Below are 23982 nucleotides of genomic sequence, written 5' to 3' on the forward strand. Positions count from 1 at the left end.
AATTCATCAGAGAATAATAGAGAACAGATTTAACAGAAAGACATCAGCTTTGAGAAGAGCTTCCAACATCACTCACTCATCTTTACACCGTCAAATCTCGGATAACACTTCCATCGCAGGGATTCCCGTTGTTAGGAGAAAAAAAAATGAAACCTACGAAGGTGTGATGGAAATTCGGAAGAAAAATCAATTCGGCATGTTTGATTGGATGAAGCGCTGAGGAAGGATTGTATCAAGAAATAAGAAGCTTAACCTCTAGGGAAAAAAAAAAGAAAAAAAAAAAAAGAGCGAGAGCAAAAGCTCTATGATACAGAGCTGGGAGTCTGAGGAACCAAGACGCTTTGATGAAAAGGTTCCAGGATGGACGAGGGTGTAATTGGCTAGCACGCCGCCACATGGCCGGGAATGGTTTGCGGTGAGTATACTATGTATGGTGTGCAGTATGATTCAAGATACCATGCAGATAGACACTTAACTCTCATAGCTGCTGCTTCCAGAAGATCCTTAAATTTTTGTATCTCTCCCCTAGCGTCAATTTATCGGGAACATAAAAATTTGACGGAGCAAAAACCAAAAGGGGATAAAACGAAAACTACTAGGGCCTGTGAAATGAATATGCAATCTTTAAGTAGCTTCTTCTGTGCTTTTCTTGATTGGTAGACTCTTGATACTGGAAGAAGATGGGGGGGTGGGTAATATGATGATGCGTGAGCTCGCTGATGTATAATCAATTTCTACGTTAGTTATGCGCCCGCACGATTTAATTTCCTTGTCTTTTAATATTGAAAGCATTCCTGCACGGGTGGACTTGGGGTGCATTGCTAATTTTTCTCTCTTTGATGTTGCGAAACCGACGGAACCCATAAGTCGCGCGCCGCGCGCGGGGGTTCTCCAACTAAGCAGGGTGGTATTCTAATTCCCGTCTGATGATAAATCTAGCGATACGGATCCAGCATTCGCGTGAACTGCCGAGTAAGTTACGAGAGAGAGAGAGAGTCAAGCTCCAAACCCGCCCTTGGCTCCTGCATTGGCAAGCGGTGCAACCACACGGCAAACTCCGCATCGACAGATAGTCGCAGGATGCCGCTTGCGGGAAACTCGAAACGGGGTTTGAGAAAAAAAAAACTGGGCCGGGGATCTGCCATTAGGGGTCAGACATTTGGTGCCTCGCATCGCATGAGCTGAAATCGGGAGCTGGTGAAGTCCATAGTAGTGTGGTCGGTCAAAGGTCGTGTTGAGCCCAAGATATGCAGGTGGAGGGCAACATCCATTGCGGTTATTAATATATTCCATGTGTCTCACAAACGCCTAGCGTCAAGCAAGGATCGGCGGTGAATTTCTTGATTTTCCACCACGACAAGACCTGCAAAGGCAGAGCGGCATATCAATGATGAGATGGATGCATTGCTCAGGGCAGCAAGCTCCCAGTGGAAGGAATGTGTGCACCAATCAACTATTATTCCCAATGCACCCTGAGAATTAGCTCGTTAGTTCCTCTTCATCACATCATTCATTTATTCATTCATTCTTTCATTCTTTCTTTCTTTCAGAGGCACGGCTCCTGGAGGACGAAGATCATGCATAAAGAGACTTTTTGCTCAGTGTTATCGGAAATTTGGAGAATCCACGACCAACAAGCAAGGAAAGGAAAAGGAAAGTTCCAGTAGCGCGGAATGGCCGCAGACTAAGTCCCGAACTTGTGCTATGATGATGCCGTTGACTTGGCGGTTCGGCGGGGCTCGATGGTCTGTTGGCTACCGCTCACCGGTTGCTTACCAGTGCTCACCGTGCTCACCGTGCTCGCTGTGCTCAGTTCTGCTCAGTTCTGCTCAGTTCTGCTCAAGCCTGCTCAAGTCTCAGTCCCCGCTCGACTTTGGGGTTGGATCACTGGATCAGGGCGGGAGGCTCCAGCGCGGCCCTGACTAGCCCGAACAGGCGTTGGCGTGGCCCCGGGCTGGTGCCCCAACTGCGCTAAAGCCTCCGCCGTTGAACATCCGCCGCCAAATCCATCCATAATATAATGCCACTGCCTCCCTCCACAGTCCCCGCGGAATCCGGCTGCGTTGCTCTCCCTTCTTCTCCTCCTTCTCCTCCTCTTCTCCTTCTTCTTCTTCTTCTCCACTTCTCTTTCACTGCTTCTTCTTCTCTCCTTCGACTTCTCCTTTTCGTCCGTGAGTTTCTCCTCTCCCTTCTCGAGGTCGACGAACGTCCATGATGGCTTCTTGGCTCTGCCCTGAATAACGTGATGGTTGGCTCTCATTCGTCTTCCCTCGCAGCCGGCATTCCAGCCCAGACGCTCTAACTCCCCTGCCAGGCCCAGCCGGCGTTGCAGCTCCTGGTGCTTTCAATCCTCTTGATTCGGTATGCTTGGTTTCTGTCGCTCCGATGCCTTCTTCCCCCCTGTCTTATTTCTGACAATCATGCGTTGTCCCCTTCCATCGCCCAACTGACGTGGTCGTTGAAGCTTCTTCCCCCTGAACTTCCGGAAGGTTTCGACTCGAGATATTATTCTCCTTCGCACCCTCTAAATATTTTACTTTTTATTTTTATCTTACTTACTTTTATCTTATCTAGCTTGTTTCTTTCTTTTTTTTTTTTCTTGTTCTTTTTAGTTTTCTTTTTTTATCCTCATTCTCCAACGTCTGCTCGTGCCAAAAAGCGACTTACCACACCCTCTTTTCTCTTATTTCCCTCCATTCAGCCTCTCTGTGGCTGGTTTTTATTGGCCAACGGCACTGCACCGGCTGCTCATAGCCGGATCCTCTCGCTTTTCCATCGGCCGATCATTGATTTCATCAGTCGATATATGCAACCCCGCTGGTGGCTGGCCTTTGTCCAACTGCTATTTGTCTATCGCAGTTATCATGGGATCGCAGCCCACCGTCGATCTGTAGCCCCCTTGTTCCAGACACCCACGGCTACGCACAGCGCCAGCCACAGCCCTTGAAGGCGGAGAGACTATCGATAAAGGGGGCCTCGCTCAGCCACGAATTCCTCCAAAAAAAAAGTAAGAAAGAAAGCAAGAAAGAGGCGGGAAGAACGCGGACCACTAACCCCACCAGTTTCTCTTCGACAAGCTTGGCTGGCGACCTGCTCATCATGTCTCCTGGGTCTCAGCCAATGCTCCCAAATTATGGAACTCGCAAACGTTTGCCACCTGCCGAAACCCAGTCGGACGATGTCAAGATATCACACTCCATTCCCCTCGCTGGGAGGAGTAGTCAGGAGGCTCTCAATGCCTTTCCACATAATTTGGAGTCTGCTTCCGCCTCTCCATCTGCGGTCTTCTCCGCGAATCCGTCGACGACTTCTACCCCCGGCCTGAACGATTCTCCTTGTGCCACCCGCATCACCCCATTAAATGGCGCAGCATCTCATGGTCCCCAGGACTCAATCTCCTCCACTCTGACGAAGGATTCCATCATGCGAAGACGAAGAGGGAGCACTCTGAGGTCGGTCATGCGCAAGATATTCGGTCGAAAGAGGCGAAGTGACCCGGAATCTTTCAGAAGAGAAGCACTCAATCAGTGGACGCCTACCCTACGGACAACAGAGCATCCAGCTAAACCGGCGTCTGGATCTTTGCGGTCGCGATCGAACAGGGCGCCGTCATTGCCAACCCATCCTAGCTCACTAGCTCATACCCCTACGCGGAGTTCCTTGAGGAACTCGAGGGAATCCCAGCATCATCAGCGATCTGGCAGTAGGTCGCCAAGATTCGACTTCTACCGACAGCCACGACGACGAGCAACGTTGCCAAGTATCGTTTTATCAACTCACGAAGCCCGCGAGCTCGCTAGTCAAATTGCCCGGCAGAATTCGAGACCGAACAGCATCCATTCACCAACACGACGTATAAAAGAGCCGAAAATTTTCGACCAAAAGACATCCAGACAACAAAAAAGACGGTCGCGCAGCGCGTCTGAATTGCGGGACACGGCAAGAGCACATCGTATGTCTCCAATACAATGGCGGCGGCGTAGTGATGAGATCAAGTTCTGGAGGGAAAGCTTCCTCAAGGTGGAGACGAGCCCTTCGATATCCGCCCGACCTGAAACCCAAAGCACAATTGCCAGTGTTTTAGAAGCCACAGAGCATGCGGAAGTTGACCAGTCGCTAGATGATCCCTTCAACCTCACCGCGCTGATGGGAACGATGCATGACAATTCTGAAACCGGCCTTGCGCAACGAGTGAACATGTTGGAAGTAAAGCTGATGGATCTTGAATTTGCTATCGCGAAGCTCCAGGGTCACGATGTTTCCCCAGCCAAGAAAACCTTTGACACGAGCATGGGACGCAATTTTCCACACAGCCAACAGCGCACAGTAACAGATGCACATCCGCCGCTCTTTGTAAGCTCATTCCCATCGAGCCCGAGCATCACCCCTCCTCGTACTTCACCTACCCCCGACAGACCCGAAAGTACCGCCACATTGCGCCCATATACCGTTAGAAACAACGTCTCATGCCAGACCCCATCGTCATTCGTTTCCGACTTCAAGGGAATCTCCGTCGAGCAATACAGCGCATTAACAACCCTTGTTCGACGTGAGCAGACCGCGCGCAAGCTTCTCGAGGAGCAAGTCTTCCAACTGCAGCGGGACATTTCCCAACTACGGGTCGGCCAGCCCCCCCCAGGTCAACCAAGCCTCCTGACACCTTCGTACTCAGATTCCTCCTACAGAATTTCGTCCCGTTGGGGTAGCGATAGAAGGGTTAATAATACCGAGCGTTCTGAGACGGAGAGTGACGATGAATTCATGGAAGCGTCCCATAGGAGGAGAGAAGATGCCTACCGGCGCGCGAACATGGGGACAACGGACAGAAATTATATTGCGGGGATGATATGATTAACATAAGTACCCGTACAAAAATACCCGTTTTTTCTCAAGTGGCCTCCATACCGAGCATGCTTTATGTACCTTTCCGCATCACGCTTTTTTTTATTCATTACTTTTTCGTATTCAGCGTCCAAGCGTCTCGATTTCGTCACTTTTTCTCAATAAACTTTTGCACCTCCATACCCCTTTCTACAATAGCGCACACATTTGTAGGTGGGAGAGGAACTGGGTGGCATGACCGGTCCCTCTATTGATTCGTATTGCACATATGTATATCTTCTCTATCTCTATTCTTTCTGTTTTACATACCTGACGACTTTTTCGGATTGGCACACGATGAAATCCTGTTCAAGTTTTTCCTATAGGCGCTAGGGACGAAGTCCTTAGATGCCTGCCTTCGGTTACTTTTTCTGTTGAGTTCTCTGTTTTATCTATATTTGTTAATTTTATTTTCCTTTGTTGTATTCTGCACATTATGGATTTTTTTTATCTCCCCCCTCTCTCTCTTCGCCATTTCTCAGGCAGCGAAGTGTTCTGCGCCTTTCTTACCTTCCATTGGCTTTTGTCTCACTATATTCATACGGCTTTGACCTCTACACGAATATATTTCCTACAGAATCTGAGGACCTGACAAGGTTATTATTTTCTTGGGTGTTTTGCCAGGTGAGACAATCAATGAGCTTTTGAATAACCAAGTTATCTTTCAGCCTGGTTTTGTAGATAGAGAAATATCTCTTGTGAGGCTACCGATTAACCATAATCTGTATAGTATAACTGATGCCGATATATGTATATTTCCGTTTCCGTTGAACTCAAGTAGTTTACCACCTGCATTCTTGTATTCTCAATACAGTTAGTAACCAATCGCGTAAATTACATCATCATGCAAGCTCCAAAAATCATTTCTGCTTCGCAAACCAACACACATCCGCATAAGTTACATGTACCCAACCCACTACCTCCGCCCGCACACACTTCAAAATGCCTCCCATGAATCAATAAAGCGAGAGGGAAAAACGCGTCGCTACCGGCGCCAAAAAATCATCAGCCACCGTCCATCCCCAACGGCGCCGAACAGACCTACCTGCGTAGGCTACCCATCAAAAAAATGGTCCAGCCAACCTCGTCCCCGAAACCCGCTCCGGCACCGCCATCACAGCATTCACCAGTCCCCTCCTCACAACCCCAACCACACCCGCCAACATCCATCTTATCGTCCCCCCTCGCGCAGACATACGCGCACATTCATCCGCTACTCCTCCTCTCCTTATTCGCGCTGCGCTTCCGTGCACTCGTCGATGACCCCGTATCAGCCCTCCTGGGCTCCCTGGCGCCATTGGCGCTGATGCAGGGGGTCTATGTGATTGTTTGCTTGCCTGCCACTACTGGTGGCGGCAGTGGTGATAGCGGGCTGGGGAAGGGGAGGAGCGGCGGCGGCGGCGGCGGCGGCGGCGGTAGTGCTGCTCCTGGTGTCAGCGGGAAGATTGGTGCGAGGAAGAGAATTGGGGGTGCGAAGGTCATTGTATGTGTGCCCGTCCTTAATTTCCGCATGTTGTTTCGCTGCCCTGTCCTGCCCTGGCTGGCCTTTCAAGCTTCATATTATTCATATAAATCTATCTATCTGTGCGCCCTATGTTACAATGACAACTGTCGTGGTCTCGTTCCAGGGAAACAGACCAATAGCCAACACATTACACATTGCTAACAGCCCACACAGCCAGCGCTGCTCTCTGTAACCCTCCCGCTCATCCTCGGCACCCCGCTCTTCGCAATCTGCCTCATCCTCTTCGGCGCCCCCTTCACAACCGACCTCCCCGCCACCACCCTTTGCGCCGCGCACATGTCTATCCTCGCTGGCACGAGCCTGATATACGTCCACGGCACCGACGGCGCTGTCTGGCGGGAGATATGGGGGATATCCCGCGCCATCGATGCCGTGTGGGGTGCTACTGTCGGCGTGGGATTAGGCGCGTGGTTCGGGGCGGTGCCTATTCCGTTGGATTGGTAGGGAAACGCGGCCCCCACCCCCCTCAATGCTCCTTCATGTTGTGTTTTTGGTTTACAACAGCATGACCTCCCATCTGACTTGGTGTGCGGAGGAGGGCTTTTTTTTTTTTTTTTTTTTTTCCTCTTCATTTAGGCGCTTTTTGGGCTAATGGGCTAATGTATCTTCCTTGTTTCTTGTGCTTGTGAATGTAGGGACCGGCCATGGCAGACGTACCCCATCACCATTGTTACGGGGGCATATATTGGGTATGCTCTGGGATATATGGCTGGGCGAACGCCGTTGCTGTATGGGAAGAGGATTCAGTTTACGGAGTCCGAAGAAGAAGAAGAAGAGGAGGAGGAGTGTGTTGTCGATGGGAATGGGGGGTGAAGGTGTAGTTGGTTTGAGATCTGGGGGAAAAAATGAGTTGAGTGGGTTGTTCATTTTCTTTGGAGATGGTTATAGACCACTTCATCGTGGTGGTGGTGGTTGTAATGAATGTCTCGTACATATAAAACTATGTAATGTGTATTCTCCGTTGGACACTTTTTTTTTTAAGTATTTTTGCCTTGGACTGGATTAATTTATTAGACAGATAGATGTCTCTGGAAATGCCACCTGTAACATCATCCGATGTCTATATTTTTTACTCGATGCTATTTTTGTCCAGTACTATGCTCTCCAGGTACTGGTAGTGTTCATACTTCCAAAGGAGATAAAAAGCCTGGGGAATTCGCCAGGATAAACTCGAAGCTGCTGATGTCCAAAATAAGGCTAGTTATCTTCTACGACTTACTAGCTCCTATTTTCCGTACTGACGTTGGAAGAATTGACTAGTAAATCGACGGGGGTATGCGTGCAATGGAGTTAGTTAGTTAGTCTACCCTGCCCTGGCGTCAAGCTTCTCAGCTGCAGCTCAATCAACGACGGACGTCATTGGTAATACTGTGCATACGTCAAGAAGCCATCAATCCTGCATTGCACAGCAACCTATAATGGATGTGAGCAAGACTACTACGTATGAATGCTCGTCCCATAACAATGAACATCGCCCCGACCTTTTCTTTTTGAATACAAGCCACGCAGCACAGCTTTGTTGCGTGGCGCGCGTTTGAATATCCCTCTGCGCCCCGGATGAATACCCTGAACCTAAAACACAAAGCTATGGTTAAATATCTGGATTTCGATAAGATGCGGTGGGAATCTGTGGAGGCTCCAGGGGGCCCAGGGTCCGGCAGGGATGTGCCATTCCTTGATCAATAATATCATAAATAATCCATTCCAACATTGTTACCTCGAAGACAACGGCCGGCGGAATGCATGAGGGAAAGAAAAAATGGAAAGGCAAAATGGTGAATTCCGACATCTTTTCTTTCTCGTTATTGATAGGTTGAATAACTACTCAACTTGATGACGATCATATCATATTCGAATGTAAGTGGGTTTACTACTTCTGTTCTTTTGAGGCCATCTGCACTACTGACAATGGCTTCTAGATACAAACCTACAATGCTTCTTGCCAGTAAGACATTCATTCATCCGAGAGAGGGGGGGAAATAAATAAAGATCAATGGAACCGACGGCGGAGCCATGACATCATCTCAGGAGGCGTTCCACTGATGCGTGGGGAATGGTAATGACAGACGTTGAGTTCAACCGGCAAGAGGGGAATTTGAGATGGACCAGCAGAGAATTTTCATATATCTAAAGGTTAACGCCTGATTCCCTTGCTAAAACTCGATTTCAATAACACGTCTCACGCCTCACGCCTCACGTTTCATTTTCGCTTCTTCGTCCTTCGGTCATCGATTTTCTGTCATTCAGTCCCTATCGACCTGGTCCCAATTCGCCACAATGTCTCTAGGCAGGAAAGCGACCCTTAACACCTGCTATCAGATTCCGTGAGTATTCGATAAAATACCTGGATGGGGGGCATTTTAGACTAAATGGGTTGTTCTTTGCCCTCTCTCCAAAATTGCAGTCTGCTGGGCTATGGAACCTGGCAGGCCGGTCCCGGTGAAGTCGGCGCTGGTGTTTTCGAGGCGCTCAAAGCTGGCTATCGCCATCTTGTAAGAATCTTAAGTTTGCCCTCTCTAGATTGAAAGTCGCAGAGAAGAACTGACAAAAGGTGAAATTTTCATAGGACCTTGCCCATATGTAAGCTCTCGGTTGCATGATTAGGGAGAACGCAATTTCGAACCAAAATGCTTATTTGATGCACGCTCCAGCTATCGAAATCAAAGAGAGGTGGGTGAAGGCTTGAAGAAAGCCCTCAAGGAAATACCAGGGTTAAGACGGGAAGACATCTTTATCGTATGTTTTTCTTTTGGGAATCGCCCTTTCCGAGTCCCAGGATAGATGCTGATGGATCCCCCTATTTTGTTTTCAATCAGACCTCTAAGCTGTGGAACAAGTACGATATACCCAAATTATTGTTCGGTGAAATTTGACTTTAGCTAATATGTTCCTCGTCCCTAAAAGCTACCACAAGCCGGAGCACGTTGCGATGTCCCTTGACATTTGCTTAAAGGAGCTTGGGCTTCAATATCTTGACGTACGTTCTCGCAATTCTTGGCCACACAACTCGCAGCGAGGGTCTTAACAATTTTGTATCCTCAGCTATTCCTCATCCACTGGCCCGTTGCATTCGAGTATCGATCCGACACAGAGCTCTTCCCTCTTGATATGACAAGCACCAACCCAAAGAAGGACGTTCAAATTGCTGATTCGGTGTCGCTCGTTGATACTTGGAGAGGTTCGTCGTTAGTATGACAATCTGGATTCTAGTCAAGCATTCTAGCTGACATACCTCAATAGCCATGATCAGCCTTCCCCAGAGCAAAGTCAAAAGTGTAGGGGTGTCCAACCACACAATTGAACATGTATGCTGTCTATCTTACCCGGGGCCACTACATTTGTTGTATTCGCATCACTGGTTCTGACCTGACAAATCCCAATTAGATCGAAGCCCTTATCAAAGCAACCGGGGTTGTTCCTGCCGTCAACCAGGTTGAACGCCACCCTCTCCTTCAGAGCAATGACCTAGTGAAATATTGCAAGGAGAAGGGTATCCACATCACTGCATACTCGGTCAGTTTGGTATCCTTAACCTTCCATGGGTAATCTAACCCTCCGGAAACAGGCATTTGGAAATAACATGATTGGAGAACCACTTCTTATTACTCGCCCAGAGATTAAAGCGATCGCGGACCGACTCTCCGCCACACCCGCCCAAGTTCTGTATGCCTCACTCGTTGATCCTGAGGATGGCGGTCCTGTTTTGTATGGTTCTGATACGTTGTTTTCTAGGCTTGCATGGTCTCAAGTTGGTGGCCACAGCGTCATCCCAAAGTCGGTCACACCTGCTCGAATCGTCGAGAACTTCAAGGAGATCAACCTGCCTCCTGAGGACATTGCGACCATCAACGGCCTGGGTAAGGTGCCGAAGCGTTACAATACGCCTTACGCATACTGTGAGTAGAGAGCATCGCCGTACCTTTCGGTAGTCATCGCGCTTTGAATTAACTGACTTCTCCTCCAGACTCACCTCGATGGGATATCAATATCTTCGGTGATGAATTGGAAAAGGGAGCGACGCATAAGGTCATTCTGTGAACCAAAACCTCCCCTCGACGGAGGACGTGGGAATTATAAATTAACTAGATTTCGCTGGCCCCCACATGGAGTTTCTAGATCGCGGATAAAGAAGGGGACATCAATAACGATGCCGCCTTAATTGTGTTACTTAACATATTTTAAATAAACCCAATTTTTCATCACTTTCTAGATCATCTTGTACCATATTATATTCGTCTCGTTTGTCATACTGTATTAGTGCAGTGGTGCAAAGTGATCCCAAAGGTCAATTGGCGATGATGTCATCGATGTGAGTTCACAGTATCCAGCAAATTAACAATAAAGCAATTTTCACTGGTTAGTTGGCTAGCAAGGCAGGGGATAACCATGCTATCCCCGAACAAATGTATCCCGATATACCGACAATTGATCCCCCCAGACGTGAAACACGCCACCCTACGGAATGAACTAACACCCCCTCCCCGCCTTTTAGCTCTGTTTCTCCTCTCCCTTCACTTGCGGGCCAAATCAATCGCAAAGAAAGAAGCCTTCATATCAAGAAAACGAGTAAGATAAAATCAATTCACCGTTCTGCCGAGAGATAATGGCACCGCACGCCCATTACACCCGCCCAAGGTACCACCCCGGCTCTACTAAGGTGGAAATCGAGGAGGAACCGGATTGGCAAACAGCTGGATTGCACCGTATCGGGCTCCGCAATGGGGAAAATAATGTCCCTGGTTTAACTCACCGGGGTGACGAATGGCTAAAGGAGGAGCTTGAATATGAAGAACAAGCAGTTAAGACCGAGGCGGAATTCAAAAAGAGATTGGAGAGTGGAGATCTGATTACGGTGCGGGATGTTATGGTGAACCAGGAAGTATATTAGACTCCCCCTCTTTTTCTCACCTCAAATTGAGGGTCATTGGGTTGGCTTGCGTTTGTTAGGTCCACTTCCTTGGTTCTAGATTCCGCTAATACAATATTCTTGAATCAAACGGCGACAATAGGATTTCCATCTGCGGAGACCCGAAGTTTTTTCAGAGGGCTGGCGGTATGTGCTACATACCACGGAAGACTTTATCAAGAATCAGCAAGACTGGCCTGCAAATATCCAGAAAAGACAGAAGGAAAAGGAAGAGAAGGAAAAGAAGGAGGAGGAGGAGGTGAAGAAGGAGCATGAATGGCGACGAGAACGTGGAGAGAAAGCCACTCAGCAAAACGCATATGCTCCCAGGGAACCAGATGACGACGCTGGCCAAAGTGAGGCCGAGAAGAAGCTCACAGCTGGCAAGGGTGATGATCTGAAGCAAAAATATTCCGCCCAAGAGATTGCACTTTTACGGGCCCTACAGCACGAGAACGTATATATGCACTCTCTCCGAATTAACGATGGCAAGAGACAGTCTCCGTTAGCCCATGAGGAAGAGCAGAGGCGATTTTTCATAGATGAGGCTGATCAGTTTACTCCTGATAACTGGGTCCCGCGAACCGACACTCTCATTCGCCTTACAGGCAAGCACCCATTCAACGCTGAACCTCCCCTGAGCACGCTTTACAATGCTGGTCTAATTACCCCGAATAAAATACATTACGTACGAAACCACGGCCCCGTTCCTCATCTGCGCTGGCAAACCCATCAGCTTGACGTCGAAAACGGAAAATTGGTGCTGTCCATGCAACAGCTAAAGGACGACTTTGAGCCCATTAATATCCCTGTCCTCATGGCGTGTGACGGCAATAGACGGAAGGAAGTTAACATGACCAAAAGGTCGAAGGGGTTCAACTGGGGACCTGGAGCTTGTGGGTGTGCGTATTGGAAAGGGCCGTTGCTTCGGGATGTCCTCCTTGCGGCGGGCGTTCGGCAGGATGGGGCACACGGGCGGTCCTGGGTCAACTTCCAGGGCGCAGATCATCCGAACGAGGGCAAGTATGAAACATGCATTCCCTTGGAGTATGCCATGGATCCGAATAACGACGTTATTCTTGCGTATGAGATGAATGACAAAGCGCTGCCGCCAGACCATGGGTATCCAGTGCGCATCATTATTCCCGGTTACGTCGGTGGACGATGCGTGAAATGGCTTTCACGTATCTGGATTTCTGATAAACCAAATAATAGCTATTATCATGTGTTCGACAATCGAGTGGTGCCTGGATTTATCACCGAAATGGATTCGGAATTTGCGAAGGCGATGTTTTCTAACCCCAGCACTGCGTGTAATGAGCAGAGCTTGAATTCCGTGATTGTTAAGCCCGCCCACGGAGAGAAGCTAAATCTGGTGTCAGAGGATCAAAAAAAGAGGCGGGAATATAGAGTTGAAGGTTTGGCATATGCAGGAGGGGGCCATGAGGTCCAGAGGGTTGAAGTCAGCTTGGACGGCGGTAAAAGCTGGCTGTATTGTATCCGCAGGGTAAGCACATCGATCCTTTCCGCCATTCTAACTCTACAGGTCTGCTGCGGGAAACCATCGTCACCGAAAAGGTGCTAATTAAAATCATTATCGCGGCTCAGTTTCCCGAGGCACCCATTCGCCATGGCAAAAAGTTTTGGACTTGGGTTCACTGGTCTGTTGATGTCGACATTTCTCACTTAGCCCAAGCAAGCGGAATCACAGTCCGATGCTTCGATGTGTTCAAAAATTGTCAGTCGGAAGGGCTGAACTGGAATTTACTGGGGTTGGTATACCTTTTTTAGGATCGTGCATGATTCGTACTAATCCAGATGCTATATGAAATTAGTATGATGAACAACTGCTGGTACACCGTCCGCAGTAATATTACTCAAGACCCGAAATCTGGCGACCTGTCGATCGCCTTCCAACATCCTACTGAACCAGGATCGGGTCAGGGAGGCTGGATGAAGCCGTCAACAGAGGACCAACTCGATGAGATCCGACATGAAGTGCCAGCTCCACAGAAGCAGTTCACCCGTGAAGAGATTGAAAAACACGATTCGAAATCAGACTGCTGGATCGTCATCAATAACAAAGTTTATGATGCGACGAGCGTGCTTGACTGGCACCCTGGAGGAGCGGCTGCCATTATGGCGCATGCGGGGAAGGTTCATGCCGAGACCACAGAGGAGTTTGAAAGTGTCCACGATGACTATGCCCAGAAGAAATTGAGTGGTATGCATATCCAGAACAAACCTGATGTTTGTAGAAGATAATAGTCCATAGGCCACTCTACTCATGTATTGTGCATCGGCTAACGCAACAAACAGAATGCGTCCTCGGCGTTGTAACCGATAAGACGAAAAGATACATAAAGAAACAAGCTGAAGAGAGTGCGAAAGCAAAGGCGAAAGCCGACTCGGCCAGCTCTGGACGGGGGATCCAGCGCCAAAAGTAATAAACCTTCACCGGACCTGTATCCTGTGATATTTATGACACTAACAAACTCACTCACAATAATTAGATGGACCCAGGTCCGCCTTCGCGAGAAAAAACGACTTTCCGCAGACACCCAATTATATACCTTTGCTCTCCCTCCGGGCGTAAAAAGTCTCGGTCTGGGCACTTGCCAACACATCCTTCTGGGATTCCATTTCGTTGACAAGCTTGTAATGCGAGCCTACACACCTGTGCGGCCAGTTTTCGAAAGCGAGGCAGACGGTACCTTTAGCCTCGTCGTAAAAACATATTTCCCAAACTCTACACAGCCTGGCGGCACGATCAGCAACATACTAGACTGCCTGCGTGAAAATGAAGAGGTCGAAGTCAAAGGCCCCGCAGGTTTGATTGAATATAAAGGCCATGGCCAATTCGTGATTGACGGCAAGAAGCGCACATTCAAAAACGTCACGCTAATCCTTGGCGGGTCTGGAATTACACCTGGATACCAGCTCATAGCGCGCATTCTCCGCTCGGATAAGGTGCCTGGCGGTTCAAAGGACCCAACCCGCATTAGAGTAATAGATGCCAACAAAACGGGGGATGACATACTGTTAGCAGACGAGCTTGAGGAATTTGCGAAGCAGCACCCGGAGCAGTTTCAGATTGTGCATGTTCTTGGACATCCATACAAGGAGTTGCCAGAGGGGAGAATTAGCGGGTTGGTGAATAAAGATATCATCCGGAAGTACGGGTTTGAGCCAGCGGAAGAGAACGTAGCTCTCCTCTGCGGGCCGCCTGGGTTGATTAAAATGGCGGCGCTGCCAAATCTGAAAGAATGGGGTTATAAAGAGGATGTAAACCTTTTTGGATTCTGATTGGGAACATTTGAGCATGTATGGCAGTGGTGACTGGGGTGGGCGACACGGTTGAATTCCGCAAAAATTTGGGCCACTTCAACTCTCATCTTGTAAATCTCAATACGGAGTGCTGGAGCTCCAATAATTCCGGCCATTATCCCAGAGTTAGACGCCCCGAAGATTTTGGTGGGGTGAGCCATTGAGATATTCTCAGTCAGACGGAATGTTAATAGATCGTTGCTACTAGTAGTTACTATCAACAATTAAAACGCCTAGGATAACTAAGTCTCGGGGCATCACCTCCACAAAAATTTAAAATGCAAAGTATTTGTGAAGCACGCAATGAATGCAATTTTGCAGGTCGAAATTCATGTGAGCATGAAGCATATTCATTATAATAAATAACGTTTTGGTAAATAAAGATTAAGAGTGCACTCGAGTCTATAAAAACCAGTTCTGATTGGAAAACGATGCCTTCGGGCTCTGGAAACAGTTCTCCCCGTCCTTAATTTAGCTAGAAACTCAGGTTGGGCAGGCTTCACTCTTGATAGCACGTCTGATCTATTCCTTGTTCCAGATAGCAGCATATCTGACGCAGCCTCCATCTTCATAACCGCTAACAACAGAAAGGACGTAGCCCTTCTTGACCAAAGCATCAAAAGTCTCTTGGTATCTCTGGGCGGTCAAGCCATGTCTGGCTTCAAAAACAGAGTTGGACTTCTCCCAGATGGCAGCGAAATAAGTCTTGCCATCAACAGAGTACCCGTTGACATGGACTGGTCTGAGGCCGTGCTTCAAGTTCTTGTCGAATTCCTCCTGATATCTCTTGCTTGTGAGGCCAAAACGAGCAACCCACTCGGTCTTCTTGTTCGACTTTTCCCAGATCGCAGCATAGCGGGCCTCTTTCCCTTCAGCGTAGCCGCTGACATAGGTCAGGCGATATCCTTCCTTCTTAACAAGATGGTCGAAAACTCTTTGGAATCCATCAGCAGACATGCCGGTTCTCTCCTCCCAGGGGGTTTTGGACGACTTGTCCCAGATAGTGGTAAATCTAGCGTTGCCGTTGACAGTATATCCATCAACGACCTTTGGTCGATAACCTTCAGCACGGAGCCGGAAGAACAGAGCGGGATAAGATTTGGCGTCAACTTCGCCCCTGGCGACGACATCTGGCTTGTTGTCGTGCTTTATGAAAATGCCAGCAAAGCGGGGGCTGTTGTTTTCGGTGTACCCACTGACATCAACGAGGCTGTAATCCTTGGCCTCAAGTACATCATAGGTCTTTTGGAATTGATCTCTGGTCAGGCCATGGCGGGCTTCCCAAGCAGCAGCATTGACATGAAGGGCAGAAAAGAGTGCAGCGGCTCCGGCGAGCGCCAGTTTCATTGCAGAAGGCATTGTGATATATGTTTCAACGTTGCGTAATAGGTTATCCCAGGGGATAAATGGCTAGAGAATGGTTAGTTACAATATCCTGGTAGGCGAATCTCGAACAAAGTAAACCCACCTGGGAAAAAAATGAAAGAAGTATTCGGTAGATACTGAATGAGTGACTGAAAGCAAAAGCAATGGATAAAGGATTGTGGGTGGATGGTCATCGCATGCGGATGCTCCCCTTACAATGCTGCATCACCTTCTTATATGTTTTTTTGGATGGATTCAATCGAATCCTTCGGAAATTCTTATCTCTATCTTCCGACTTCCAAATCGTGAACGATAACTGCGCCTCTCCGGGAATCACAGGAAATATGCCAAATGCTCGTATGTGATCTGCATTCGTTTGTTCCCTTCCTCGGATGGTGAAAACAGCGGAGACCCAGAGTGGATGCCAGTGGATGCCAGTGGATGCCATGATACATTGATCACATCGAGTTACGAATTGGCGCAAACGCCGTCGCAATGGCTGGGAAAACGGCAAACCGACAGAAGTGCTCCCTCAGCCTGGAGAGGGCGAGACGTTGCGAGAAATCATGGCCGTGTCAAATTGACTAATTTCTCCCTCGCAAATCTAGCACTGAAGCTAGAGGTGCTGAATGATCCGTCTCCGCAGCTTTCTCACGGTCACTCGAGCCTCCACGTAAAGTCACAAGAATTTCCCCAAGCACGGTATTTGAAACGAGACCAAAAATATTCCAATGGAAAGCAGGACCAGGCTTCAGGGATGCTGGATTTCAGCCTCCACCCGCTCCACCACCAGAAAGAGCTTGATTCGCTTTTACTTGCACGATTCTGGCGACTGGCATCATAGCCAACCGTTATTGGTAGCTGTCTTCGTATTCCGACGCAGGAACTCATTTTACTCTTCGCATAAAATTCCAGAATCCGGGGTCGTCCAGCAAAAGGGGGTGTTCGGTTTCCCTGCTGTCAAATTCGCCGAACACCGGATCGAGGACAAACATTGCGCCAGTTCCGATGAGAAATGTGTTCCACCAAGCAAAGGGATCTTCATCGTATTGAAGGACGGGAAATATGACAAAAGCCAAATAGATTCGGCGCAATTAATCCCCATTTCACCGATATCTCAATTCCCAGCCAAAACTTCACACAACAAACAGAGGGGTGGGAAGAGAAGGGAAAGGGGAATTGTTGATGGGTGATGTGATCATGAATCTGTTGGCACTGTCAAGCGTGTCTTCGTCCTTCCAGATCCCGCATCGTAGACCTGAAAAGTCCAAGGGATGCAAATCTTCTCCTGGCAATATTTCAACGGGATCCCCAATCCCAACCTTTGGGCGTTTCCCACTACCTGGACACGAAAATACGAGCTTAGGATCGGTTTCGCGCAAGCTTCTTGTTTGCTGAGGAACCGCCCCATATTGTCAGACTGTTGCCGACTCATGGGGATAGGGCCAGGCAACCACCGCGATCTCTTCAAGGCATTTTTTTGACTGCGGATCATGATCGAGACGTGAAGTCTTCAGGAACGAAACCTGAAGTTTCCGCTTCACGAGCCCATAGAAAAGCGTTGATTATAATCCTCTCCTTGCACTCATGGCATGAAACTGTGGAGATTTGGGCACAACCTTCTCGGTAATATCGTTGACAAGGTGTATTTCATATGATTCTTGCTTCTGCTGAAATCTCAAGTTCAGAGACAATCATATTTCGACAGCGATAGTTATTTTGGCTTCATTCCACAATCAGACCCTACCCTATTGGGATAAGGAAAATTGATTCTTTTTTCAGTACTGCAAACATTGGATGCAGTACTTGGTGACAAAATTTCTCAAACGAGAGAACGTCTCAAAATACTTTCCAAAGGCCTCGTCTTTATCTCCCCTATTTTGCCAACAGATGTGTCTTATATTTCGCATCTGATTTCGAGGAAACTAACGCCAAGTGCTGGGACGGGATGCATAGATATAACAAGATGAGGAATGAATATTCCTTCTCATTTTATTTCCCTTCACCTAGCTTTTCCAGGCTGATATCTTGGGCCAGATTGTGTTGGATAACGCTTTGATAACCCGCAATCCCTCATTTCACTTGACCCAAAACCCAAGCCGGTGAGGGCCACCACATATCCGGCAATCAAAGGGCGTAGCACATCGATCGTCTCGCCCTGATTTTTCTCTAAGATATTATGCTCCGTAAAAAAACGCCTAATCACTCAATCACTGCCATCACCAACCTGCCGTTCGTACCTTCACTTCATGCCCCATTTGCTTCCTCAAATATCCCATCCAGCTGATCTCAAATGTGCCATCAAGCACAAGTTCCCTCAACCCCCAAATCCTCCCTAATTCCAGCATGAACCGCCTCTTATCGCCCCAGCCCCATCTGGGTTGCATCCCATAGCCATCCTCATTACATTCATAGCACTCATAATCCTTCTCACCCGTCCCTGTCCAGTGAACCCGAAGGTACCTCAGCGCCCTCACATCCCTCGATAACCGATGCAGAAGAGCGCGCAAGCGCTGTTCCTCGCCATCCACCACAAATCCGCCAAACTCGGTCATGATTACTGGGCCCGCATTGACACAAAACTAAACGCGCTTCAGAATGGAGATGTTACTGGCCCCGATTTCATCGAGCCATTCTGTATCGCGTGGTAGGTTCTGGAGTACGAATTCATTCTCCCCGTAGAGGGTCCGAGTCGCTTCGCCATGTATTTGTTTGCATGTTGTCAGGAGGAAGGGGCTAAAGGAGACCCGTCCCTTATTATGAGGGTCTATGGGATGGTTGGCCGTCAGGCATGCCTTATATAGTTGATTGCGCAGCTCGTAGGGGAGGAGGATGAGGAGACAATGTGAAAAATATTTTCGCATCTCAAAACGGTTGGATGTGGGACTGACGGTGACAATATCACGCCTAGTAGCAGCCAGTTCACATCGACTGTGGGAAGCCATATCTATTATCATGTATCTCTATTATATTGTCGGCTATTTACGTCGCCCACGGCTCATGCTTCATTGATTGTAAAGGGTAGCTCGCCCATCTTCTATCTTCCATATTTTTGAATCTATATTAGGGTACGGAGTACTATTTCTGTGGCTGGATTCTGACTAAAAATTTATCAATGATGACACACTTGACTATGCTTGTCATGAATGGATGGAGGTTGCACCATCTGATATGATTCGGCTTGACTCTTTTTGAGTCCTTCCAAGGGGATATGAGCGAAACTTTCTACCGTTCTCGGGTGATTTTCTTTCGCTGTTATTGGGTAACCATTTTGCAAATAGGTTAAATGAACACCAAGTGTTTATTATTATTATGCATTATCCTCATGTATCTATTTCAAACCCTCTGAAGACAAGAAAAGTAAAAATAAAATATAAAAACCAAAATTAAAAAAAAGGTTGGTAAAATATTCTAATAAAACTTAATGATATATGTAACTATACTAAGAGCGTGAATGAGGCAAATATAGCGACGTAGAGTGCAAGAGACGAATATTATATATTAAGAGCAAAACAAGGACAATAGAAAATTCAATTTAATCCTCTCAGTACTTCCTATATATACACCACATGAGAGTATCTTGCTTGATCAGAACAGCGTCCGCTTCTCGTCTCGTGGCTCAATAAAATGTGCCACTGGGCCTTTCCTAGAGTCATTGAGAACTTCAGTTTGTTCCTTCTCTCCAAAGACATCTACCACAGTTTCAGAGAAATTCCTTGCACTAACGCCACGCTCGAAGAGGATATCCAATTCCGCAAAGGACCGACCGCGCGGTTCAGGAACACGGAAATAGGTGTAAACGATGCAACAAAAGCACGAACCACCCCAGAAAAAACCCGCAAAGTTACCCCAATTCCACGCGCTAGGGTTCAACATGTATGGGGTCAACACGTTACAGATGATAGCCGCTATATTGTAAAAAATCCTTCCCAATACGACGGTCTTGATTTGTAGACGCCGGCTCGAGAGCTCGCTCACCAGAGAGTAGCAGACCGTGCCGACGGAGACTTGGTAGATCAGGGCCCAAATGAGCATCATAGACCCGGTGGCAAGTGAGCTTTGGTCGCGGTTGCCCTCAGGGACGAAACCAAGGAAACCCATTATGAAGAGAATAATGCAGAGACCACTCAGGCCGAGCATGTAAAGGGTCCTTCGGCCGATGCCGCGTGACATGAGAAACCACGCACCCAAAACGCCTACCATGTTAATTCCATATTGTCCCATGGCGAAGGTATATGCGTGAGTGGTCGACACACCAGCCTGTTCGAGGAAGTATGTCGAGTAGTTGGAAAACGAGTTGCCACTAAGATTCTGGATGGCCCAAATCATACAAACAATTTCCGTCCGGCGCAAGTCGACTCCCTTGAAACAGTCAAGATAGCTGGCACCACTGGTAATTTTCTGTTCTAACGCTGTGGTATGGACAATCATGGCAATCGTCTCGTCCGCGTCAAAGCCAGTCTCTCGATTCAAACTCGTCAGACGAAGGAGGGCGCGTTTCGCTTCCTCCGTCTTGCCTTTTCTCACTAGCCACCACGGGGATTCTGGCGCCATTAAAATCACGAGGGCAAGAGGGACAGGCCAAATCCATTGCAATGCGTACGGTATTCGGTACGACCATTCATCAGGTCGACTTAGCATGGCCTGGAGTACTCCAATTCCAAGGAGTTGGCCAAGACCCCAGCAGAAATTGACATAGGTCGTAAGATAGCTCCGTAGGGCAACAGGACAGACTTCGGTAGCGTAACTGACGCATAAGGTCTGGAAAACGCCCCACGGGATACCGCACAGGATCTCACCTACTAACAGAGCCTCCACACGAGCTGCAGTGAAGAATATCGTAATAAACCCGGCAAGGAAAAGTAGGCAAGTTACAATCGTGTATCGATATCCAAAACGTTCGGAGGCCCAGCCGTTGATAAATAGACCGATGATTTCGCCAACGACTGCACCATTACTAAGGGCTGCTTGCCACTAGAGGGGAAGAAAATAATTGACTGTTTAACTAATCCCGGAAATCATGCACAACGGAAAAATATAACAAAGCAAACGAATTTTAATACATACCGTAGCAGGGACCTGATAGTTGCCGTTTTCCAACTGGACACCATATTTCTGATTCCACTGGGGGAACGCGTAGAAGTTGTTTACCAAACAAACATCATAGCCTTCCATAACAATGCAAGTTGAGATAAGCACACTCCATGCAGCTGCTTTCGGGTAGAGCTTGAGGCCCTGTAGAAGCGTCATCCGTTGCTCTTTATCAGTTGCCAGTTTCGCGTTCTGGGAGATCTGTGAGGATGAGCGCGAGGTGGCGCAATCCGCATCCCGAGCGGGTGGCTCAACGCCAACCGCGTGCCTAGGGTCCGTCATGCAGTTTAAACCAGGCCAGACGCATATATGTTGAGCACAAGGCTCTATTAGAAGGCCGATGTGGGGATGTGGTGGGTTTGATTGAAGGCTGAGAGGGGTGAACTGAAACCTGGAGAGGAAAAGCAGAGAAACAAACGAGAAAACCAAAGTGGAAAATTTTGGCGCAAAATATGAGACATTTTGAGGAAGGGGAAGAGGCAAACACCGCGGCAAAATCCATGATTCGTTGGGCTCGTCGCTGCCGTCGGATTCAGCGTTGCCTCTCGTCCGACCCAGCAGCTGCACAGACTCTATACAGCAATTCAAGCCGACGGCGGTTGGGTCACGGGATTACCTGACAGGCGCTTGATCAGCCAATGGCGAGGCCGAGATTGCGGTTGCTTCCATGGTTGACTCATCAAAGTTATCGTGGATGCAATTTCGTTGCACCATTCCAAGCTTTGCGCGAAGTTTAATGTGAAATTTGGGTGCTGTAAAAGCATATATATGTTAGAAGCGTTCAGAACTGTGTAGAAGAACCGCATTTTCATACGGAAACCTTCATTCCGTGCTGAGAGATGCATTGAGGAGGCTACAGTCGGTGCAAATTATCGCGATTGCCTGATCCACGGTGTTTGTAGTGGTTAAACAGTGGATTGGTGATCTTCATAAATGAAACATGCGATATCCATTGGCCGGAGGGAGGCATATTCTCTTTTCATTCACGACGGTGGGTTAATGTGTAGTGAGGTTGGAGGGGTCGTTTCGGCCTGCTATTCTGCCATATGGTTCCCCTCAATTACAAACTCCATTTTCAAGTATGATAAAGCTTCCCCGATTGTTACGCGGTGAAACGACTGGTAGGCGAAGATCCACCTTCAGCCAATGGATGAGCGGAATTGCAGATGGCTGTCATCGGTGATATGAGTATCTTTTGAACCCATGGCATCCCCAGCATCGACGCTGAACCGCTCTGGCCCTTCTGGCTTTTCAACCGGCCTGTAGAGGATATTAGCTCGGAATGGCTATGCTGTGATTCCCGCCCGTATAAAAATTTACCCCATTGTTACGTGAGCTAAGAAAGTTGTAGGTATTCAAGTTCCTATCCCCATTTGTCGGATGAGAAAAAAACGCCAGCAAATTCTTGATTGCGTGCCTTTGCATTGGATGAAAATTTCTCCACGCGCCTCTTCAATTTGAAAACTCAATCGTGTTGTTGTAGTTGTTGTTGCAATCTCGTGCTGAATGTGGTGGATTCCTGTGTGGTGTCATTGTGTTAGGAGCAGAAGGGCTCTGAAGGTGAGGAGATCCATTCTCAACGCTCCTTGCCGTTGGAATATTATTAATCCGGACTGCGAGCATATAGTTAATCACCTAGGCGTTCGGTTACTACGTTACTCAACAGATGAAAGATGTGAGTTTCTCATTATCATACCTAGGTCCGGCGATGGCAATACTACTCGAACGTGGACTACTCGTCGCTCTCATAGTATATATACACTGCGGATATTAGAGACGGAAGCAATGTGCGCTATGCTCCCTTTGAGGGAATCTCGTGTCCGAATGGGTATGACGAATACTAGTATTTGCTCGAACATTCAATTTGTTTGTTAGCGGCAAGGAGGTTGTTGGGTGTTCAAGGCGATAAGGACTACCTAGGTATGTCCCAGGTATTTCAACTTCGCGTTCAACTGTAACCACCACTGGTAATCATTAGGAAACCGTTCCCTATGCCCTCTGAGGAAAGTGGAAATCTTCTGGTAGAAAGCGGCAGAAAACCACATTTCGGGCCCCTAATAGCGCCACTTTAGGAAACGTATTAACTAGAGCTGAAGAAACGCGAACTTGCGCCTTAGGGGTTTCAATAGATGTTGCCAAAAAATATGGGTGTTCCTACTGCCGCTCCTGCAACATCCCCCCTTAGCAAGAAGGTTTGGAGGAAGGATAAGGGAATGCTAAATACTCTTGTCGGAGCTCAGGTCTCGCCACTGACACCAGATCTCTCCAAAGAGCGGATTCAGGCTTGTCTCCCCCCCCCCCCCCCCAATTTCCATCTACCCCAAAGAAAAGGGGCCCCCCCCCCCCGGGGGTTACTGAACGGTGACAGTTTATATTCGGGGACGCACCGGTGGTCTATGAGGATCTAGATCTCCTCCATCCCCAGATGTTTTTGATGTGAGGCCCCAAAAAAAAAAAGCAATTCCATAGTTGTGTTACCCCCGCTCTCGCAATATACAAAGGCGCCACGCGCCGGGTAAAGTGCGAAGTATTAATTGAGAATCAAGGTGAGATGTAGTGTGTGACGGAGAATATTCATCTCGTCAAAAATACTGGATATTTTCACAACTCTTCTATTTCGTTCCTCTTCGTTGGATGCAGTGATGTAGAATGTGAGTGAGATGCGAAAATCGCTCGGGTGCGCACAGTACCTACCTGGGGGCGGTATTGACCACAGATCGATTGCAAAAGCCATTATCGGAAGGCTCATAGCAGTCACTCAGACTAAAAGAAAAACTCAATGCAGCAGGTCATGGGTAGTTGCAACATCCACCGGGCAGTACGAGCACTAGAAGCGAATGCACTCGTACCTACGACAGACTAAACTAGCGATGAACTGAATCCTGTC

At 48.1% G+C, this 23982-nt stretch overlaps 9 protein-coding genes across 9 annotated transcripts; 5 read left to right on the top strand and 4 right to left on the bottom strand.

Moving 5' to 3' along the window:
• Positions 1-1849: 1849 nt before the first annotated feature.
• On the bottom strand, positions 1850-2260 carry HCBG_04370 (uncharacterized protein; the record flags this gene model as incomplete). The annotated part of the gene is made up of 1 exon (XM_045431419.1): positions 1850-2260. One exon carries the CDS (start codon positions 2258-2260, stop codon positions 1850-1852), a length of 411 nt encoding a protein of 136 aa, XP_045287972.1.
• Positions 2261-3099: 839 nt separating this feature from the next.
• On the top strand, positions 3100-4846 carry HCBG_04371 (uncharacterized protein; the record flags this gene model as incomplete). Its single annotated transcript, XM_045431420.1, has 2 exons — positions 3100-4620; positions 4673-4846. The coding sequence occupies 2 exons, from the start codon at positions 3100-3102 to the stop codon at positions 4844-4846; spliced, it is 1695 nt and encodes a 564-aa protein (XP_045287973.1).
• Positions 4847-5950: 1104 nt separating this feature from the next.
• On the top strand, positions 5951-7219 carry HCBG_04372 (phosphoethanolamine transferase PIGF; the record flags this gene model as incomplete). Its single annotated transcript, XM_045431421.1, has 3 exons — positions 5951-6364; positions 6560-6846; positions 7042-7219. 3 exons carry the CDS (start codon positions 5951-5953, stop codon positions 7217-7219), a joined length of 879 nt encoding a protein of 292 aa, XP_045287974.1.
• Positions 7220-8546: 1327 nt separating this feature from the next.
• Positions 8547-10829, top strand: HCBG_04373 (NADP-dependent glycerol dehydrogenase; the record flags this gene model as incomplete). The annotated part of the gene is made up of 12 exons (XM_045431422.1): positions 8547-8730; positions 8811-8898; positions 8973-8986; positions 9058-9142; positions 9223-9242; positions 9311-9383; positions 9449-9584; positions 9647-9711; positions 9791-9919; positions 9972-10069; positions 10139-10302; positions 10371-10829. The coding sequence occupies 12 exons, from the start codon at positions 8684-8686 to the stop codon at positions 10442-10444; spliced, it is 993 nt and encodes a 330-aa protein (XP_045287975.1).
• Positions 10830-10923: 94 nt separating this feature from the next.
• On the top strand, positions 10924-14618 carry HCBG_04374 (nitrate reductase; the record flags this gene model as incomplete). The annotated part of the gene is made up of 6 exons (XM_045431423.1): positions 10924-11285; positions 11416-12819; positions 12921-13084; positions 13148-13536; positions 13632-13755; positions 13826-14618. 6 exons carry the CDS (start codon positions 11010-11012, stop codon positions 14616-14618), a joined length of 3150 nt encoding a protein of 1049 aa, XP_045287976.1.
• A 543-nt stretch (positions 14619-15161) lies between these two features.
• HCBG_04375 (WD domain-containing protein) lies at positions 15162-15998 on the bottom strand (the record flags this gene model as incomplete). Its single annotated transcript, XM_045431424.1, has 1 exon — positions 15162-15998. The coding sequence occupies one exon, from the start codon at positions 15996-15998 to the stop codon at positions 15162-15164; it is 837 nt and encodes a 278-aa protein (XP_045287977.1).
• Positions 15999-16425: 427 nt separating this feature from the next.
• On the top strand, positions 16426-16848 carry HCBG_04376 (uncharacterized protein; the record flags this gene model as incomplete). The annotated part of the gene is made up of 1 exon (XM_045431425.1): positions 16426-16848. The coding sequence occupies one exon, from the start codon at positions 16426-16428 to the stop codon at positions 16846-16848; it is 423 nt and encodes a 140-aa protein (XP_045287978.1).
• Positions 16849-18006: 1158 nt separating this feature from the next.
• On the bottom strand, positions 18007-18559 carry HCBG_04377 (uncharacterized protein; the record flags this gene model as incomplete). Its single annotated transcript, XM_045431426.1, has 2 exons — positions 18007-18162; positions 18245-18559. The coding sequence occupies 2 exons, from the start codon at positions 18557-18559 to the stop codon at positions 18007-18009; spliced, it is 471 nt and encodes a 156-aa protein (XP_045287979.1).
• Positions 18560-19517: 958 nt separating this feature from the next.
• On the bottom strand, positions 19518-22420 carry HCBG_04378 (trehalose transporter; the record flags this gene model as incomplete). Its single annotated transcript, XM_045431427.1, has 5 exons — positions 19518-20978; positions 21072-21486; positions 21712-21847; positions 22297-22355; positions 22416-22420. The coding sequence occupies 5 exons, from the start codon at positions 22418-22420 to the stop codon at positions 19593-19595; spliced, it is 2001 nt and encodes a 666-aa protein (XP_045287980.1).
• Between the last annotated feature and the right edge of the window lie 1562 nt (positions 22421-23982).

The sequence above is a fragment of the Histoplasma capsulatum genome, assembly GCF_000150115.1.
Source record: "Histoplasma capsulatum G186AR genomic scaffold supercont2.5, whole genome shotgun sequence".
Classification (NCBI taxonomy): domain Eukaryota; kingdom Fungi; phylum Ascomycota; class Eurotiomycetes; order Onygenales; family Ajellomycetaceae; genus Histoplasma; species Histoplasma capsulatum.